Source organism: Mesoplodon densirostris, chromosome 15, assembly GCF_025265405.1.
Source record: "Mesoplodon densirostris isolate mMesDen1 chromosome 15, mMesDen1 primary haplotype, whole genome shotgun sequence".
NCBI lineage: Eukaryota > Metazoa > Chordata > Mammalia > Artiodactyla > Ziphiidae > Mesoplodon > Mesoplodon densirostris.
Window position 1 is genome coordinate 19,592,342 of NC_082675.1, and position 20,994 is coordinate 19,613,335.

At 50.5% G+C, this 20,994-nt stretch overlaps 1 protein-coding gene across 1 annotated transcript; it reads left to right on the forward strand.

Moving 5' to 3' along the window:
- Positions 1-1,807: 1,807 nt before the first annotated feature.
- On the forward strand, positions 1,808-11,197 carry CRYBB2 (crystallin beta B2). Its single transcript, XM_060119359.1, has 5 exons — positions 1,808-1,861; positions 4,814-4,932; positions 7,671-7,803; positions 9,218-9,360; positions 11,029-11,197. Exons 1-5 carry the CDS (start codon positions 1,808-1,810, stop codon positions 11,195-11,197), a joined length of 618 nt encoding a protein of 205 aa, XP_059975342.1.
- The last annotated feature ends 9,797 nt before the right edge of the window (positions 11,198-20,994 follow it).

Genomic DNA, 20,994 nt, shown 5'->3' on the forward strand with positions numbered 1-20,994 from the left:
GGCAGTCTTGGGCTGGTGTCACTGGTAAGAATGCCTCTCTTGCTTGTCTTGCCTTTTTCTCTCATCCTCCTCCCTGATGGAAAGTGTGGGAGACCTGGGTTCAAATCCAGAGGCTATCACTTTCTGACAAGGTGACTTGGGGCAAAGACCTCAAGGTGCCGAGCCTCGGTTTTCTTTTCTGTTAAATGGGAAGGGGGTCATAAAACCTCCTTTGCTGTGGGGCTCAGAGATACATAGGTGAGCGGTCTAGCACAGTGCCTGGCACAGTGTGTATTTTGGCGATGCTCTTTATTAGTATTAAACAGTCCATCAGCATCCTCATTTTGCCAGTGGAGGAGAACATAACTGAGGGTTTGCAGGTGGAAGGAGCAGAACCACGGAAGGATCAGCTTCAGTTCTAGGGCGGTGAGTCAGCTCTCTCCATATCCACAAACACTCCTGGGCACCGGCTCTGTGTCCTGCCTTGGGACAGCTAGGAAGCAGCCCCACTCTCGGGGAGCTCCCAGCAACAGGTGACTCCAAAGGCACTAAAACTGGGTGGAAAGGACCCTAATAATGCCATAATTGCTGCCGTGTACTGGGCACTGAGTGGGTTCTGTGACGGCTGCCGAGTGCTTGAGCTTTTCTGTGTTATATGATTGGATCATCACAACCTGTTCATAGCTATGACCAGGCACCATCCTGTCCCCATTTTACAGAACAGGAAATTGAGGCACAGAGGGGATGACCTTCCCAGGGCCTTGATGCTGGTAAGCAGCGGAGGAAGCACCTGAGTTGAACCACCTGAGCTTAATCTTTAGTCTGAGGATGCTGCTGGGGCTGTAATGTGGCATCTTGGGCACAGTGACAGACCCAGAGGGCTGGTTTCTTAGGGGAGAAGGGCAGGTTTGGCTCCCAAGCTGCTTAGTAGAATGTCCTCTTTTGGGGGAACATCCTGGCCTGGCCTCTGGTGTGGAAGGAGCTTCTGGAAGCCGGATGTTATCTCTGGAGAAGGAGATAGGTTTCCCCTCTACACTGGGAAAACACAGGCTGTGTTCTCTGCCCATCCCGTGGGAAGGGAGAAGAAACTGACACCCTTCCAGAATTTTCTGACGTTCTTGGCTGCAAAGAAACTCTCCCTGCTGCTGACCACAGTGCCTGAACTTCCGTAATACTCACGTCGTTGCTTTCTTGTGGCAGGAGTTCCATAACAGCCTTGTGTACTATTTGGGTGGTGGAGGGGACGATAAGGCCAATGGTGGAAAGGAGCATTCTGGGTACTGGATGGGGGGGCAGGAGTCAAGGAGGAAGTTGGGGATGAGGGTTGGGGGCCCAGGGGACTTTGTGAGATGGCAGATTGGGAGCTAAAACCCGGCCAAGCATAGCCAGTGCGTGGGGTTTGTCTGCCCACATTATTTTCTTTGAATCAAGAAATTTCTGCATAATATCAGTCGATGCATAAGAAATTTATGCATAATAGCATCAATTATCTGGGGCCAAGTGGGTCCCCACTCACACTCTAGTTTCTCACTTTATTTTTTAGTAGACCTCATTTCTCTGTTCCCCCTCGGAGCCGGCCTGGACACAAAGAAGCGAAGCTAAGGATGGACGTTCAGGCAGCCGCTGGCCGTCCCCACTGCTCTAGGACAACCTGAAATCAGGGAGACAGAAAACAGGACGTGGGACTGGAGTGATGTGGCCCCGGGACACGCCGCCACCACCACCCCTGTCCCCCCAAGTGAGGGAACCGAGGGCCCAGAGAGAGGTCCTCACTGCTGCTTCCCCCATGCCTTGCCTTCCAGGTCTTTCCTGCACCAGACAGCCCACCATGGCCTCAGACCACCAGACCCAAGCGGGCAAATCTCAGCCCCTCAACCCCAAGGTGGGTACCACGCAGGAGGAAGGGGTGACAAGCACGGTGCCTCTCCCAGACTCGGTTTCCCTCCTGTAAAGCGGGGTTGGTGTCTTCCTTTCTGGGGCTCCCCGTCTCTGGGCCACAGTCTCCCCAACTTGCACAGTGGAGGGGGTGCCAATTCAGAAGGCCCCTCCCCAGCCCACGACTAGCATCCTTCTGGCTTTGGAGACTTAATTTTCTCTGCCTTACCCTTTACCCCATTGCCCAGGGTGGGTCCCCAAAGCCGAGGCAGACCCTCAGTCCAGTCTGAGAGGGGGCTTGTGAATGGGAGGTGGGGTGGGAATCCTGACTCCACACCTGCTGTGTGACCTTGGCCAGTCACTTGACCTCTCTGAGCCTCGGGTCCCTCCTTCAAAAACTGGGGAGCGTTGGACTCATGGCATAAGGTAATTGTGAAGAGGCAAAGAAAACAGGCTCAGCCTAATGCTTGTCCACCTAACGCCAGCCTTCTTTGTTTTTTCCTCCTAAGGGCGGTGGGATCTTATCCCAATGTCAGGGGCTTGTCACACTGAATCTGCCCTCAAACTTCTACCAGCAGCAGTCCACCAGGATGCCCTCCTGTTTCCCTCTGCCTCAGAGGCCCCAGGCATAGATTCCATCCTGGAGCTGCCTTTTTGTCTGATTTGGGCCCCCACCCCAGCTCACCCCAATTCTGTCCCTTAAGAGGCTTACTTTCTAGAAGAAAGACAATAAATAAACTACTAAATATATAACTTCAAGGAGTGAAAAGTGTTAGGAAGAAACAAGAGTGGGTTCTTTAGGGTCAGGGTGGACGAGGAACGTGTTAGCTAAGGTGGTCAGGGAGGACTTCTCCGAGGAGGTGACATTGAGCAGAGCCCCCGGTCAAGTGAGGAAGTAGTGAAAATTGGGGAGTGGGGGGTAGGGGAGAGCATTCTTGGCAAAGGGCGCAGTGAGTGCAAAGGCCCAGGGGTTGGAGTGAGATGGGTGAGTTTGAGCAGCAAGAAGCCCAGTGCGATGTGGCTTGGAGCAGCGCCGTCCAGTCGATTTCAAATGGGAGCCACTTATGGACTTTAATGCTTCCTAGTAGCCATGTTAACAAAGTAAAAAGAAATGGGAAATTAATTTTCATATATTTAATTAAGCCCAATATATCCTAATGTACAGTCAGTAGAAAAATTATTAGAGAACTATTTTACATTCTTTTTTTCATACTGTATCTTCAACATCTGATGTGTATTTGATACCCATAGCACATTTTTTTTTTTTTTTTTTTTTTTGCGGTACGCGGGCCTCTCACTGCTGTGGCCTCTCCCGTTGCGGAGCACAGGCTCCGGACACGCAGGCTCAGCGGCCATGGCTTACGGGCCCAGCCGCTCCGCGGCATGTGGGATCCTCCCGGACCGGGGCACGAACCCGTGTCCCCTGCATCGGCAGGCGGACTCTCAACCACTGTGCCACCAGGAAAGCCCCATAGCACATTTTAAATCAGATTAGTTGCACATGTTCAATAGACATCTAGCAGTTGCTGAATTTGGACAGTGCAGGTTGAAAGGATTAGGTAATATGTAAATTTTTAGCATCCCTTTGTTGATACATACAACAACAATAATAATACTGAACTCCTGGGCTCTGAGGCCTTTCAGATGCTTGGGGAGTCTGACCTGCCTTGCCCTCCTTGCCCCTGTAAGCCATTGTCTCCCAGGCCAGTGTCATAATCCGCTAGCCCCTGACTCCCAGGTTCTTGATTCTTCTCAATAAGCCTGCAGAAGAGGCATGATTCCCCATTTTACAGATGGGGCAGCTGAGGCTCAAAGCAATCACGTGGCTTCCTCAGGTTGCACAGCTGGATGCAACAGAGGTGACATAGAAGCCTAGTTCTCCTGACCCATCTGTGGTCTTGTCAGTGATCATAAAAGCTGAACTGAGCCCATGGAATTTGACTCTGAACCTTGCTGGGCCTCCCTCCCCTGGCTTTGTCTGGCTAATCCCCGGTCTGGGAGAGAGGGGCGTGTTTACCCAGCCAGTGCTGACCACGTGGATTGTGCAGCTGCCCCTCCTGGAGGCCCACTTCCCTGAACCTCGCCCCGCTTCATCCAGAGGCAGTCCCCTGGGGCAAGTGTGGCTGGAAAACGTCTGCCCCCAAGTTCTGTCTGGAATCCTGAAAGGAGGCAGCTGCCCCCCTCCCCCACCTCTTAGCACTTGGCTGTGAGGCCGTGAGCAGCCCTTTCATTTTGCTGATCTTCACTTTTCCTGATGGAGATCCTGCCGGCTCTTCCCTGGGCTGCTGAGAGGCCGGTGAGGCACGGGGAGTGAAGTCCTCTTAAGTATCCAGAGGGGGAGGAAAGCCTGCAAAACCTGTGGGGGCTTAAGAAAAGGGCACAGGTATGCGTAGTCTTATGGTGAAATGGGGGGGAAGGGTGGATATGCCCGCACTGGTCCAGCTCTAATGGGGGCAGGAGAAGCTTAAGCAGCATGGTCTAGCATCTTGCTACTCCTGCTCTGGTCCACAGACCAGTGGTACCAAAATGCTGCTCTACAGGAAACAGCATCAGACGAGCTTGGGCTCTGATTTCAGCTCTGCCACTTACCCACTTGGGATCCTTAGCATGTCCCTTAATATAATTATGCCTCCCACACCCAGAGCAAATATGGTGTGCTAACCATTACGCTCCTCTGAATCCTTCCAACAGCCCCATGATGTAGGTTCTGTCTTTATTTCCCATTTTACAGACGGGGAAACCGAGCCTCAGACAGGTGAAATACTGGCTCAAGGTCTCACAGCTGGTAACTGGAGCCAAGACTCTCAGACTTTATATTTGGTTCGTGATTCCCAAGTGTGGAACCCTTCAGCATCCCTCAAGGCTCTCTGAGTCCCCTCCCTACGCCCACTCACCCCCCCTGCCCTGTTCTCCCTCCTCCCCATCGTGACGGGGGTCTGACTCTCTCCTCCTTTTGCAGATCATCATCTTCGAGCAGGAAAACTTTCAGGGCCACTCACATGAGCTCAATGGGCCCTGCCCCAACCTGAAGGAGACCGGCGTGGAGAAGGCAGGCTCTGTCCTGGTACAGGCTGGACCGTAAGTACCTGGGGGGCTCACTTAATCAGGGGTTGCCAGGGTGAGGCAGTCAGGCTGTGGAGCGAGCTGGAGGGATCTGCTCTCACTGAGCTCCTAGACTGTGCAATTAGGGGACCAGGATTTGGGGTCTTGGCAGCCTGTGGAGAGAGCTTCTGGTTTGAGGTCAGATAGAGCTGGGTTTCAAATCCTGGTTCCACCACTTCTGTGCTGTGTGACGTTGGACCAGGGACTTGTCTCTCTGAGCCTTGGTTTTCTCCTCTGTAGGATGAGGATACCCATGTCCTCCTGGGGATGATGGGATGGAGCTCATGTGAAAAGCCTGACACCAAGGTCATCCACTTCCTTGAGGCAGGGAGACAGACACAGTGACTCCTGTGGACCTTTTTAGAGCTGCCAATCTCTGGCTCTGGGAGTGTCCTCGCTCTCCTGGGAGGTTTAAAGCTGGATGTCCCAGCTCTGCAACCACCGCTCCCTTTCCAGGTCCTGGGGATACTTGGTTTTCGCAGATATGCTGACACACTGGGGGGCCAGCAGGCTTGGGACCCCTGGCCCAAGAGAAAAGGGGAGGTGATTGGTCAGGTCTGACTCTGCCGCACTCAGGTGACATAGTTGAGCACAGCCTGCAGGGGCCTCTCCTTGTGGTTCCCTGACTGTTCCTTCTCTCCAAGAGCCTCCGGAATCAGGGGTGGCCACCAGTGACCCCCAACAACAGGTCAGTGAGTCTAGTGTGGGTCCTGGATGACCCGCACCACACCTCAAGGTTCACCGGGAATTCTGCAGTGTGTGATGACCCTAACTGAATCAGAGTCTGCTGGTGTGGAGAACACAGCCAAAGGAATGGCCCTGCCATTCTTAGCTGATGCGCTCAGAGCATCAGTGAGAGCTTGCCTTCCTGGATGGCTGAAGTTTTGACAACTGAAGCACCACATCTGATTTTTCAATTGTCTTTTTTTTCTTAGTATTTGGAGGGAAGAATTTCTTAAATAGACCTTACATTCCTCCTCTGCTTTCTTTAAAAAAATATAACTTTGAGGGCTTCCCTGGTGGCGCAGTGGTTGAGAGTCCTCCTGCCAATGCAGGGGACATGGGTTCGTGCCCCGGTCTGGGAATATCCCACATGCCACGGAGCAGCTGGGCCCGTGAGCCATGGCCGCTGAGCCTGCGCGTCCGGAGCCTGTGCTCCGCAACGGGAGAGGCCACAACAGTGAGAGGCCCGCGTACCGCAAAAAAAAAAAAAAATAAATAAATAATAATAATAAAATTAAGGAGCAGTGGTTTAGTGCAAAAAACCATACGACTCTAATCTTACCACTCAGAGTAACCATTAAGATTTTCATGTAAACTTATATTTTTCTTTCATCAAATATATATTAGATATATACTTAATCAGAAGTCAGATCATGCTTTACATACTGTTTTATAACTCATTTTGAAAACTTTTATCCCAAATTCTCTCCACGTCATTAAGTAACATTTTATGTCAATGCTTTTCAAAGAGTTTTTTGGAGGTAAATCTGTATCAGAATCACAGAAGGTGGGGAGGCTTTGAAGTGCAGATTCTTGGGTCACAGCCCTGCCCCAGTGAATCAAACTCTTGGGCCTGGAGCCCAGGAATCTGCATTTCACAAACCCACCACCTTGTGATATTTCTGCCCAGTTAAGTTTGAGAACCCGTGTCCTACTTCATTGTTTTTCATACCTTTGTAACATTTCATTACGGGATACGACATAATTTACTCAACCAGGCCCTGCCCGTTGGATGTGTAAGTTGTTCTGATTATTTGATATTATAAACAACACCGTGATGAACATCATTACCCATGTATCTGTGAGCTCTTTGACAACTGTTTTCTAAGGACACGTTGTCTAAAGCTGAATCGCCAGATCAAGAGGGCATCCTCTTCTAAAAGCAGCAAGAAACACCATCTCCCCTTCCGTTAAGGACTTAGATTACTGTTCCAAAGAGTTGTCACTGTGCCAGTCTGAACTGTCTGCCCCTGCGATGAACGCCCCAGAATGCCAGGCATCATGAAGTCGGTACCACCTTTTTCTTATTGTCCCCTTTCCTCTATGAGCCATGCCCCACCAGCAGGTAATCCTTCCCTTTAAGGATTTTCTCTTCTGCTGTGGATCTAAGACTGTTAAAGTTTTGTGTAGCGTAGGAGTCCAGAGACCACCATCAAGAACCAAAGAGGAAAGAGACCCAGAGAGAAGGGGTTGGTATGAGCAATGTACGTGAGCTTTAGATACAGGGCTGTTCTGCAGTCCGTTCTTAGTGGTAAAAGCTGATTGGACACATTTCTTCCCAACTCCATGTTCACTGATGTCACACTGAGAGCTTGACACTGGCCACGGTGGGAGTATTTACACCATGGAAATTAGCAAACGCTACAAACAGGATTTGTTTTGTTTTTCAGAGCTGGCTTTTAATTTACCAGCATACCATTGGCCTTGGGACATGGGTTCTATACATCTATGTCTGTTGCTAGGCCATCTCTTAGGCTTCCTCCTTATTTCTTGGTTATGTTCCAGATGATTGAAGTCAGCACCGTGCTGGGTTCTGGATAACTGAGGTGATGCTGCTCTTGGATTTGCTGTGCTTGGATTTAAATGAGGCTGCTACTCATTTTGATGAGCTGGGCAACTGTGAGCTCTGGGGCCCAAACGAGTAGCCAGGGTCCCACCAGAGGAAGCCTGGAGTGAGCCTGACCTGCCCTCTCTCTCTCTCTCCATTGCAGCTGGGTGGGCTACGAGCAAGCCAACTGCAAAGGGGAGCAGTTTGTGTTTGAGAAGGGTGAATACCCCCGCTGGGACTCATGGACCAGCAGTCGGAGGACAGACTCCCTCAGCTCCCTGAGGCCCATCAAAGTGGTAAGCCCCTGACCCTCATCTTCTTCCTCTCTTTGCCCCCTTGGAGACAGCGGTCTGGGGACCAGGAAGGAGCCTTTATCTCTGGCATCGTGCCCCTTCTGACTGGCGGGAGACTTCCTGGCTGTGTGACCTCGCATAAGTCCCTTCACTTCCCTGAGCCTCAGTCTCCTCACCTGTAAGATGGGGATATTAGTATCTACTGTACTGAGATACCAGCAGGTTTAGCCTGAGAATTGCCACATCGTATGACTTCAGGGGCTTCATTCAAGATGCTCCAGGGGGCGCTGTTCACATTCTATTCTATGTGGATGGTGCTGTCCAGGGCTGTGTGATTTCTGTCACAAAGCAATCGTTCCATAAATGATTGCCACCATAAATATTCAAAGAAATTGTGGGTTTCGGGGTGGAGGAGAAGGCAGTTTAGCTCATGTTCACAACTCATGCCAGTGTAACCTTTCAGAGCTTCTCTGATCCTGATTACTAGTGTGTGAATTCTCTGGAGGGCAAAGGGCCCAGCGATGCTCAGTTATACTCCCAAACTTCCCCAGCCCAGTCTAGTTCTCCCCAGAACTAGATGGAAAACCAGAGAACATTGGACTTGGCATTCCACAGACCTGGGTTCCTCTGCTGGCTCTGGCACTTCCGGCTGTGTGACCTTGACCAAGTCACTTTACCCCTCTAAGCCTCAGTTTTCTTATCCACCAAACAGCATAAAAGTAGTTTAAAGGGGCCTCCCTGGTGGCGCAAGTGGTTGAGAGTCCGCCTGCCGATGCAGGGGATACGGGTTCGTGCCCCGGTCTGGGAGGATCCCATATGCCGCGGAGCGGCTGGGCCCGTGAGCCATGGCCACTGAGCCTGCGCGTCCGGAGCCTGCGCGTCCGGAGCCTGTGCTCCGCAACGGGGGAGGCCACAACAGTGAGAGGCCCGCATACCGCAAAAAAAAAAAAAAAAAGTAGTTTAAAGGATGAAAGGAGATGACTAAGAAAAATGTTACAGGAACAGGAGGATGGGAAGATATGTGGAGATGAAGGAAAGCCAAAATATTTCAAGTGTCTACTAGGGGCACAATAAGCCTGTGTGTGTGTGTGTGTGTGTGTGTGTGTGTGTGTGTGTGTGTGTGTGTGCGCGCATCATGGCTGCCATTTATTTTTAAAAGGGGGAGTTGAGGCGTTGGGAGGTAAAATGCCATTTCAGAATCAAATAGTCCCCAAAGTGTCGAATCTGGAGCGTCTGTTACGTGAAAATAGCCTAGTAGGATCTTAAGGAACAAACACTGTTGGATGCCGTTGCCATAGACACTCACGTGGTGGGGGCCTTGGGCCAGAGGGCTGCAGGTGGAGCCTGCTGGTCCCAACTCCAGGGCACCCTGGGCGCTCTCACCCACACTCGCTTTTCCCCCACTCCCTGTCCACAGGACAGCCAGGAGCATAAGATCATCCTCTATGAGAACCCCAACTTCACAGGGAAGAAGATGGAGGTGATAGACGATGATGTGCCCAGCTTTCACGCCCACGGCTACCAGGAGAAGGTGTCTTCTGTGCGGGTGCAGAGTGGCACGTGAGTGCACACCCAACCCTGGCTCGCCCCGCCCCAGGAGCCCAGACCCTGGGCTGCTAAGTCCTGCTCTGTCCTGAGCTCTGGGGATCTTATACATTCCTGACTTCAGTCTTCTCATTGGAAAATGGGCATTGAAATCATCAGCCTACGCATGGCTTTCAGCCCCTGAAGTTCCAGCCTGATCTGCCTTTTGGGCAACACCCTACCTCTGGAGGAGAGAAACCTTGGCCTTAACCTCAGCCCCAAAAAGCAGGACAGTAAATGGTGGGCAGAGGGGGGCAGGGTAAGGCAGAGGTGGGGAGGGTGTAGGGGTGAGCAGAAGCTGGGAATGAGTTGAGTGGTCTTAACAGAGCTGGGAGAGGCAGGAAGTCCAGCCGGTGCTGGCCTTTGACTGCATGAGTTCCTGAGATTGGAAACAGGAGGGATCCTTCTCCGCCAAATTAAACTTCGGCACATAAACCTCAACCATCAGCATTGGGGAAATTCTCAATGTGAAAAAGTTGGATTCCATGGGGAGTCTGACGATGGGCTTTGGGCAGTGGCGTGCTGAAGCCGACTTGTACCAGCTTGCAAAAGCTGACTGTTAACTTTTCAGAATTTATGTGAGCTGGTTATTTAATCATTGGCAACTTGAAATGAGCCATCATGAAGTATTTACACCTCAGAAATTGGAAAATGTTACAAATCAAGACTTTTTCCCCCCACCAAGAGAGCTAGTTTACCAACACATACTGGCTTTCTGGGGCTTGTCAAACTCTTAGAGCGTGCAAAGTTCTGTATTCATGTTCCCCTCCATTTACTCGTTTATTCATTCATTGATTCAATTTGTCGAGTGACGTCATATGCCAGGCACCATGTTAAGTCAACAGTAAGTCAAGGTAGGTTAAACAGACCTGGCCTCTGCCTTGTGTAGCTAGCAGTCTGGTTGGGGACAACTGTTAATAGTTTAGGAATCTGCACGAATCTGGCCTCCTTCCCTGAGGATGGCACTCTTGAGCTGAGATGTCAAGAAAGTAGGAATTATAGAGGTAAAGAGAAGGAAGGACATCCCAGACAGTGAGAACAGCACATGCAAAGGTCCTGTGGTGGGAGGAGCTTGGTGAGTCTGATGGGCTCTACAAGGGACGGAGTGGCTGTGCTGCAGAGATATAGGGGCCCAAGTCTGAGAAGCAGAGCTAGAGGTGTCCACAGGGGCTGGATGGGCAGGTCCATGTGGGCCAGGCCTGTGTGATGCTTTCTGGGGAGAAGACTGTAATGGTCATCAGGTACTCAGAGTGAGTGACCCCTAAATGGTGATGGCTTCAAAGGGTGGAGGGATCATGGAGGGCTCCTGGGACCTAGCCTGCTGTCCTTTGGCCTCGCCAGGGGTTGGGTTAAGAGGCCTGTCTTCTTCTAAGCTTAAGTGAGCTTGAGATCACCCCTTCCTCTGAACCCAGTGTCAGGCCTTCAGTTAAAAGTTGCTTCTGGAGACAGTGAGCTCCCTATCAAGGGAAGGAAGAAAGCAGAGGCTGGTCTCAGGAAGGGTGGGGGTGTTCCTGCTCAACACCCAGTTAGTGTGAAATGATTGGGAGGCCCCACCCTTCCTAGTGGCTAAACAATTCCCCCCCTCTCTCTCCATCTGCATCTCCTGTCTCCCTACGTCCCCTCTTCCCACCTCTGGCCCTGCAGGTGGGTCGGCTACCAGTACCCCGGCTACCGCGGGCTGCAGTACCTGCTGGAGAAGGGTGATTACAAGGACAGCGGCGACTTCGGGGCCCCCCAGCCCCAGGTGCAGTCCGTGCGCCGCATCCGTGACATGCAGTGGCACCAGCGAGGCACCTTCCACCCCTCCAACTAGTGCCCCCCATTTCCTCCTCCCCAGGGGCCTGGCCAGCTGCCCAGGATCCCAGCAGACATCCTGGCGAGTGAATAAAGTGTGACTTGCAACTTGTCCGCAGCAGTGTCTTTTATCCCCTGTGGGAGCCAGGGTGCTGCGTGTAGTGTGTGTGTGCGCGCGTGCACTTGTATGAAAGACAGAGACACAGAAAGACGAGAGAACCAGAAAATGACTGGGTGAGGGATGGGCAACCTCTTCGAGAATTTTCAGCTCTGCTGCTGCTTAGCTGTGTGACCTTGGGCACATTGTCCAACCTCTCTGAGCCTCCACTTCTTCACCTGACTTACAACCCTCTTTACCCCATGAGCGGCTGGCTTGGCTGACCTCTCAGTCCTTCTTGTATGGTTGCTGAGCAGTCACTCAAGGGCATGTGATGGATGCTCCAGCCCTTAAAAATGTATCCACTGCCTGCCATCCCCACAGAATTGCCTTATCACCTTGAACCTGGGAGTTTTCTTAGATCTGCCCAGCAGAGCCCCAAACCCTGCAATCCCCACTCCATCCCAGAGAGAGGTCACAATGACCTGTTTGTAGGTTTGTGTGTTCCTTGGTTCCTTTGTTCACAACTTGATTGGGGTTGTCACTTAGCATAGCAACTGGGGGCTGGCTTCCTGCATCCGACTGGCCTGGATCCTAATGGCTGTTCTGGAGGCTTGGCCAGTGATGGGGCCTCAGAACCTTAATGCTTCCACTTGGAAAAATAGGGAAAAAATAGTGCCTCCGTAACAGGGTTACAGCAAGGACGACAAGAGATAGCCCAGGTGTTCTCTATATAAATGTTAATCACTGGTTGGTTTTCTGTAGTACAAATATCCCCCCCCAGAGAGCAGCTTCTTTTTACTTTGTCTTTGGTATCTTTTGATGCAGTAGTTTTAAATTTTGACGTGGCCTAACATCAGTCTGTTCCTTTATGGTTTGTATCTGCCATGTCTTCTTTAAGAGATTCTTTCTCACCCCACTTCTCACAAATATGTTCTCCAGATTTTTTTTTTGCTAAAAGTTTTAAAGTTTTGCTTTTCCCACTTAAATTCTCAGTCCTCCTGGAGTTGATTTTTCTGTATAGTGTGTACCAGGGACCTAATTTCTTTTTTCTCTTTTTTTCCACTTTGAACCACCGTCGTCCTGGGGTAATTTATTGAGAAATCCATTTCCCCCACTGTGGTACGAAGTTACCTCTGTGTCCCATAGTAGATTGACACATATGTGTGGGGTCTGTTTATGGGCTCTTTTTTTTTTTTCTGTTCCTTTATTCTATCTGTGTATCTCTGTACTCTTACCATATTATGTTAATAGCCATTGCTGTGTAATAAATCTTGCAGTGCCCTAAATATCCTTCTTCAAGGACGTTTTAAATAGGCTTGCCCCTTTATATCTCCATATAAAATCATTTTCTCAAATCTAGAAAAATGGGAAACCCTATTGAATGAGCTAAAGAGATTACAATGATTACCATGAAGGTGGGAACTAATCAGCACTTAACAAATTTTTCCAGCTTTGATTTGTTCCTTCATTCTTCAGCCAACACACACTGAGTACCTGTCTTGTTCCTGGAATGGGCAGAGTAGGAGATACAAAGCAGGTAAGACAAAGCCCCTGCCCCCAGGAAGCTTCTACTCTAGGGGGATGGTAATAGCTTAAGAGTAGAACCTTGATGATGATTATGAGTTGAATTATACCCCCCTCAAAATTCATATGTTGAAGTCCTAACCCCCAAATACCTCAGAATTTGACTTTATTTGGAAATAGGATCGTTGCTGAGTCAATCAGTTAAATTTATTTGAGGTCATACTGGAGTAGGGTGGGTCCCTAATTCAATATGATCGGTGCCCCTATGAAAAGGGGAAATGTGGAGACAGACACACACACAGGGAGAACACCACGTGAAGATGCAGGCAGAGATCAGAGTGATGCAGCAGATGCCATGAAACACCAAAGATTGCCAGGAAACCACCAGAAGCCAAGAGTCATGGAACAGATTCTCCCTCATATACCCCCAGAAGGAGTCAACCCAGCTGACACCTTGACCTTGGACTGCTAGCATACAGAATCATAAGAGAATAAATGCCCATTGTTTACGCCGTTCTGCTTGTGGTGTTTTGTTCTGGCAGCCCTAGGACACTAATACAGAGATGGTAAGATGAAGGCGCCAGCGACACCAAGGGAAGACAGGAGTTACTGCCTAGGACGTCAGGATAGACGTCCCCCAAAGTGGGAGTGTTCAAAGAGGAGCTGGCACTTTCCAGGTGAATCTTGGGGAGAACAATCTTGGTGAAGGGAACAGAGCATGCAAACTTAGGGGAGCAAGAAAGAGGAGGGTATGTTCTAGTATTTCAGGTACAGCATGTACTTCGGGGCCTGGAAGCTTCAGAGGGTTTGCTAAGCACAAGGTCCCAAGAGATTGGAGAAGGATGGTGATGATGATGATGGTGGTGGTGATGGTGAAGGTGATGGTGATGATGATGACGGTGATGGTCTTGTTGATAACGATGATGATGATGTGTGTTTGTGGTACTGGCACCAAGAGAGTTTCCAGTTATCTATTTGAACATATCAAACTCCCCCAAACTTAGTGGTAAAACTACAGCCATCATTTACTTGGATAACACACATGTAATCTGGGCAGGACCCAGTGGGGACAGCTCATCTCCAAACGGAGTCATCTAGGGTGGTTTGAAGGCTGGGGTGAGTCACATGGCTGGGCGTTGTACTGGCTGTTGGCTGGGACCTCAGCTATGGCTCTCAGATCAGACACCCCAACACGTGGACGCCCCGTGCAGCTGCTTGCCTCTCCCACAGCCCGGTGGCTGGGTTCTCAGAGCAAGTGTCCCAAGAGAAAGGTGAAAGCTGCCTGGTATTTTAATGACTTAGCCTTAGAAGTCACATGGCATCACTTCCTCCCTGCTCCACTGGCAGAGGTGGGGGGGTCCCTTAGTGGACCCAGGTGCAAGGGGAGGAGACAAAATCCCCACCAGGCAACAAGAGGGAGGTCAACGTATGGGACGAGGTATGTTATGGTGTCTGTCTTTACCAAATGCAATCTGCCCGTTGGGGAAGGGAGGCACCAGGAACGGGCTTTCACAAGGCAGGGAAGAGGGCACACTCTGTCTCTCAGAACTCATTCTGCTCAGTGAAAGAACAGGCTGGACATGACAGCAGGTTGGGGTCCCTGCCCCTCCCCCTACATCTCTCTGTGTTTCTTATTTGTGTGTGTGTGTTTCTCTGTCTCTCTCCCTTTATCTCTCCCTATCTTCTGTCTCTCTTGGGACCTGTCTTTATTTCTGCCCGTATCTCTGTCTCTTTCTCCATCTTTCTGTCTCTATTTAACTCTCCCTCTGCCTCTCCATCTCTGCTTTTCTCTCTTTATCTCTAGATCCCCATTAATTCCCTATCTTTCCCCTTCATCTTACTCTCTCCCTCTCTAGGTGTCATGTGTGGGCTGCCCCCCTCTCCCCGCCCCCCCAGCGTGGGCTGCTCTCTTTTTTCTCTGGCCTCCACAGGGCCCGCCCAGCCCCCTGCTTCCCGCCCTCCAGGAGCCATTCCCGCTTTCAGCCACCAGGTGTCAGCAAAGCCCCATCCTCAGGGCTCCTGCCGGCAGGGCCCTGATTGGTCGCAGCCACAGCCGGGCAGCCACAGGTTGTTGCAGGTCCGGTGATTTCCTCACTCTGACCTACAGCAGCCCGTGGATTGCCTCCATTTTGCAGGTGAGCAACTGAGCCTCACAGAGTGCGGAATGACTTGCCCAAGGCCACGCTGGGAGAAAGTGGAAAAGCTGAGGTCGGAGCCCAGGGTTTTCTATCCAAGCCGCGGTCATCAGCCTCTCTGGCTGCCCTTGAATCCCCACACTCCAAACCCTCCACCACCCACTCTGGGGGCCCCTTTCCCGGCTGCCCGTGCTCGCTGTGCAGCGCTGCGCCCATTCTGGTCTCTCTCTGATGCTGGGCGGGTGGAAGGTCAGGGGATGCCCTTTGACGCTTCCAGTCCTGGAGATGCTGGTGGGCGGAGTGCCCTAACCCTGGCTTTAAAAATAAGGAGCCTAAAATAGTCCTTCCCGCGCCTTCTCCTCGCTGGGGACTTTGATGCTGGCTGGCTGGGCTGGGCTGCCGGGTCCCAGTGTCCTGTGTCTCCTCTGGACAGGCTCTGCAGGGAATATGGGCTGGAAGACAGTCCTGCCTCAGAGCCACTGTCCAACACAGCCGCATGCTCCCCTCTTGAGGACGGAGTTGATTGGTGGTGGACTTGGGCACCAGGAAGCTTTGGCAGAGCTGCCCTGAAGGAGATGCTTGAAAGCGAACAGGTATGTGATTTCCCTGTGTTGGTCTCCTGAATTTCCATCACCCTTTGACCTCTTGAATTTCTGTTAAATCCACCCACTTCTCACCCACCCCTCATCCAGGCCTGCATCCTCTCCTGTTCACACAATCCCAACACCTCCTCACAGGTCCCTCTGCACTCCCTCTGCCCCTACCGTCCCTTCTCCACACAGCAGTCAGAGGGAATCTTCTCAGAATGCAAATCCAATCATGACACCCTCCTGCTTAAACCTGCCATGGCTCCCCATCACCCTTGGGATAAAGACCCTAATCATTGACTCACAAGACCTTTGAGGGCTAGTCCTGGCCTTGTCTCTCCAGCCTCCTACTACATAAATACACTTTTCCCCCCATCCCTTGTACTCATCAAGTCACAGGGCTTCCCAGTTTGCCTAATTAGCCCTCAGGCAGCCTTCAGATCTCAGCCCAGTGGGTTCCCTGTCTTCACAGGTGAGGCCAATCCCCTGATGACACGATTTTCTGCTCTGCTCACCTGTCTTCTGAAGGCCTAAGCACACATGTGGTTGTACATTTCTTGGTCTGTTTCCTTAATTCATTTCCATTCCCTCCTAGACTGAAGTCTCTATGAGGGCAGGGACAAGGTCTAATTTTGCATTCTATGTATCCAAGAGCCCACACGTAGTTGAGGCTTGACAGATATTGAATGAATGAATGAACGGGTGGATGGTCCAACCCAGAGGTCAGCCGTGACTGATAGGACAACCTCCTTAGAATCAGTCCTGTCCAGGTAAAGACTCTGTGTCTAAGGACGATCAGGCAGCAGTGTGGAAAGCTCCTTTTACTGCCTGGGCTTGTGTGGATCCCTCCTCCCCCTTCTCCTTGAATTGGTGACCATCCCCCATGAGTCCTTCCAGGGCACAGACTCCGGAATCCATCACAGGGCAAGATGTGAACCCTGACTCTTCACAGCTGTGTGGCCTTAACCAATTGAGCTGTAACATTCTCATCTGAAAACAGGGTGCGTGAGGCTTATTCAGCGTCAGGTCCTTCCAAGTGACGAGTCCAGAGCCCGGTGCCTAGCTGCTCAGGAACAAAGGTAACTTTTCTCTTTTAAACTCCCAAGGCTGGGGCTTCCCTGGTGGCGCAGTGGTTGAGAGTCCGCCTGTCGATGCAGGGGACGTGGGTTCGTGCCCCGGTCCGGGAAGATCCCACATGCTGCGGAGCGGCTGGGCCCGTGAGCCATGGCCGCTGAGCCTGCGCGTCCCGAGCCTGTGCTCCGCAACAGGAGAGGCCACAACAGTGAGAGGCCCGCGTACCGCAAAAAACAAAAAACTTTCAGTGCTTCCTCCTACCCCGGTGCCATCCCAGGCGTCTCGGTCTAGAGAGTATAAGGAAAAGTATCCAATCAATGCCTTCAGTCTAGGACAGGGCTCTTCACCTCGGCTCTCCTGATAGGTTGTGGGTCCCAGGACTGACTGTCCTGTGCATTGTGAGATGTGTAGCAGCATTGCTGGTCTCTGTCCGCTAGATGTCAGTAACACCCTCGAGTTGTAACTCCAAACAGCCAGATAGCTCCTGGGGGCGAAATCACCCCAGGCTGAGAACTAGGGATTCTAGAATTAGGGACTCATTCTGGGGGAGGGGGGTAAGTATAATTTTAAAGATGATAGTGGATGGGGTCACAAAGGGAAGGACTTGGGGCAGGGCTGCAGACAGGGAGAAGAGCCATTAGGACAAATTGTGACGGTAGGTGTTTTCTCCGTGCCACACGAGATAGATTCAGATAAACTGTCAAAAGCTGGAAAGGGGCCAAGTCTCCCACCTCACAGATGGGAAAACTGAGGTCCGGAGGCAAGGGCTTTGTTACTAGCAAGCAGAGAGGCTTAGGCACCTAAAATACGCACACATAAATGTCTAGGCATTTAATATGTACATATATATTAGATACATATTTGACATATATTGTATATAGCAACTCTATTAAAAGCAGACATGGAGTCACAAGCGGGAAAGGCATTTTAGACTTTTCCTCTGTGTACCATGTGTGGACACCTGTGCACGTGCATGCACACACGCTCACACACACAAAAGTGCAGCCCAAACTTCTTGCTTCTTTTTGGTAATTCTGGGAAGAGAAAGTGGAAGGAATTTGGGGTGCATTTGCTGCCTGCAGTCTTTTGGTCTTGAAGCCCTTGTGGGGAGGAGAGAGAAGGGGGGACAGGGCACGAGGTGCAGATGAAACAGGTATCAGAGGGACATCTGTAGGCTAAATAAGAGGACAGTGCTCTTTTGTCCTTTTGCTTTCTCAGACAGTTTTGGTGGCAGTAATTTGGTTTTGAATGAGAAGGGCTGAAGTTTGCCTTCAGTTTTACAAACACACCACCACGACAAGAGGAAATTATGAAGGGGAAGTAGCGAATGACCTGTCTAAGCTTCTGACTGCAGCCCTTCAGACTTTTCCTGGGGGGCCCTGGGGGGTTTTGAGTAAGGGACTTGACACAGTCCCTGGATTGGCATTGGAGAGCATTCCCTCTGGCTGGTGTGTGGAGCTGGGGAAGGTGGGGAGGGGCTGGAAGCCCTTTTCTTTGGACTGACAGAGGGGTCAGCAGCCTGCGCTGTTCGGGGTGGGGGGGTGAGGCATGGGGTGAAACTTCAGGGCACCCACTCCTTGTAAGGGGCACTTGGGCACCATGCCATCTACTTGTAGTGCTCCCTGTGGCCCAGGCCATTATACTTTTCAAAGCACGTTTGTTTATTTCTTGCTTCCGACCTTTCTCTTATAAGAAAACGTTACCAGTATTGTGCAGTGTGCCCCCCCTGAATCCATAACCTTTCCCTCCCTTGCCTTAAGGTAACCACTTGTATGTTTCTTTTTTGACTTTTACTTCCTATGTGAATATCTATAAACAATGCGTAGTATTGTTTCTAGACTTTCCATAAACATTATATTCAATGTATCCTTCTGTAACTTGAACTTGCCTCTCAGTATCATGCTTCTGAGACTTATTCATGTTGTAACATGTAGTAGATTTAGATCATGCATCTTAACTGGCGGTAGGGGGGTGTTTCACGGTACAGACATAATGCAAGTTACTAATCCCGTCCAGGATTGATGGACTTTGATGTTCCTCCTGGTTGGGTGTAACTATAAACTAAGCTGCATTCGCAGCGTACTTTAACCCCTCTTGGAGTGGCCCGCTGGCTGTTGGTGCTGAGAGCAAGAACGCTGCAGCTGAGCCTAAATAACCCTTGTTTCCTCATTCACAAAAATAAAGATCATAGCAGTACCTACCTTCCTGGGGTGTTGTGAGGATTGATGCAATAATGTTGGTGAAGCACTTAGAGCAGGGTAGTGCCATGTAAGTGTTTGATATAATTTATGCTGTTATAACTTGAGCCTAGGAGAAAGTGTGAATGGAGTTATGTAACAGCCTCCTCTTCCAGGCTGTGTGACTTTGGACAAGTCATTCAACCTCCCTGGGTCTTTCCTTCATCATCTGTAAAACAGGGTGTCATAAAGATTATGTGAGGTGATGGGTGCCATTATCATAAACACTCTGCAGAGATCCGCTTTTCTTTCCTCCCTTCTGTTTCCTCACCCTTGAGAGGCTCTTCGGGCACATGTTATTATCCTCTTGGACAGATAAGCAGACTGAGGCTCAGAGAGGTAGAGAAACTTTCTGCAGATCGCACAGCATGTCAGGATGAATGGACTTTATCCAGGCAATGCCCCTGGGTTGGGTCCCTGTTGTTGCAGACCTCCAGGCCCCTGCTGCCTCCTCCCCAGATCCCATGACACCCCTGCACCATCCCACCCCCAGCCTAGACTTGAAGCTTGGCCACTCTCTGTGTTCCTGCCACCCATGGAACTGATGCAAACAGTCCTCCACATGGCCCCTCAGAAACAGCCGCCAAAAGCCCCCGTATCGTGGCAACCACAGAATCAAAACAAGCTCTTAAGAAAAGATCGTACAGTACAGGGAGGTAGAAAGCCCACCCGGCAAACCAGCCCCCACTCTGTTGATTCCCACCGCTGGGCTTTCATCCTGCAGAGCTGACTTGGTTTGCGTCGTATCTTCAGTTAAAGGAATTGCCCCCGTGTTGTTTCCCTCTAGCGGACTAGGGCTGGGAGCCACGAAGGGGGGTTTAAAATATACAAAAGGGAACAGCACAGAGGAGAAGAACCATCAGAGAGTGGGGGCCCTGGGGGCGGCAGAGCCCAGCGGGCGCTGTGCCACGTCTGGGCCCTCCCTGGCTTCGTCTTGGTCCTGAAGTCACTGGGGGCAGAATGGTGACACCTCAGCCCCTCGCGTGTGCCCACTGATCAGCCCTTAGTTGACTCCTTTTGGAATTTCATCCCAAGTCCCAAAACATAAAGCTGGGAAGGCCCTGGAAGACCATCTGATCCAGTGGTTTCCTTTTTTTTTTTTTTTTAAGCAAAGGAATTGTTTTCTGGATAATCTAGCATAAGTCATGCCAATAGGCAAAGCAGATAAGAGCTTGTTGGGGTGGAAGGGGCGGGGCTGGAATTCTGCCCTTTTGGGGGCTCCCTCCCCCCAAGGGAGCCCTTTAGCATCTGCATCCAATGTCGTGCCCTAAGGGCATACAAGACAAACCCAGCCCCTTCATTTACAGATGAAGAAACTACTATTATGATGGACAGTAATTGTTAGCTAACTACTATTTTTTTTTACATCTTTATGGAGTATAATTGCTTTACAATGGTGTGTTAGTTTCTGCTTTATAACAAAGTGAATCACTTATACATATACATACATCCCCATATCTCTTCCCTCTTGCGTCTCCCTCCCTCCCTCCCATCCTTCCTATCCCACCCCTCTAGGTGGTCACAAAGCACCGAGCTGATCTCCCTGTGCTATGCGGCTGCTTCCCATTAGCTATCTATTTTACGTTTGGTAGTGTATATATGTCCATGCCACTCTCTCACTTTGTCCCAGTTTACCCTTCCCCCTCCCCATATCCTCAAGGCCATTCTCTAGTAGGTCTGTGTCTTTATTCCTGTCTTACCCCTATGTTCTTCATGACATTTTTTTTTCTTAGATTCCATATATATGTGTTAGCATACGGTATTTGTCTTTCTCTTTCTGACTGACTTCACTCTGTATGACAGACTCTAGGTCTATCCACCTCATTACAAATAGCTCAATTTCGTTTCTTTTTATGGCTGAGTAATATTCCATTGTATATATGTGCCACATCTTCTTTATCCATTCATCCGATGATGGACACTTAGATTGTTTCCTTCTCCGGGCTATTGTAAATAGAGCTGCAACAAACATTTTGGTACATGACTCTTTTTGAATTGTGGTTTTCTCAGGGTATATGCCCAGTAGTGGGATTGCTGGGTCATATGGTAGTTCTATTTGTAGTTTTTTAAGGAACCTCCATACTGTTATCCATAGTGGCTGTACCAATTCACATTCCCACCAGCAGTGCAAGACTGTTCCCTTTTCTCCACACCCTCTC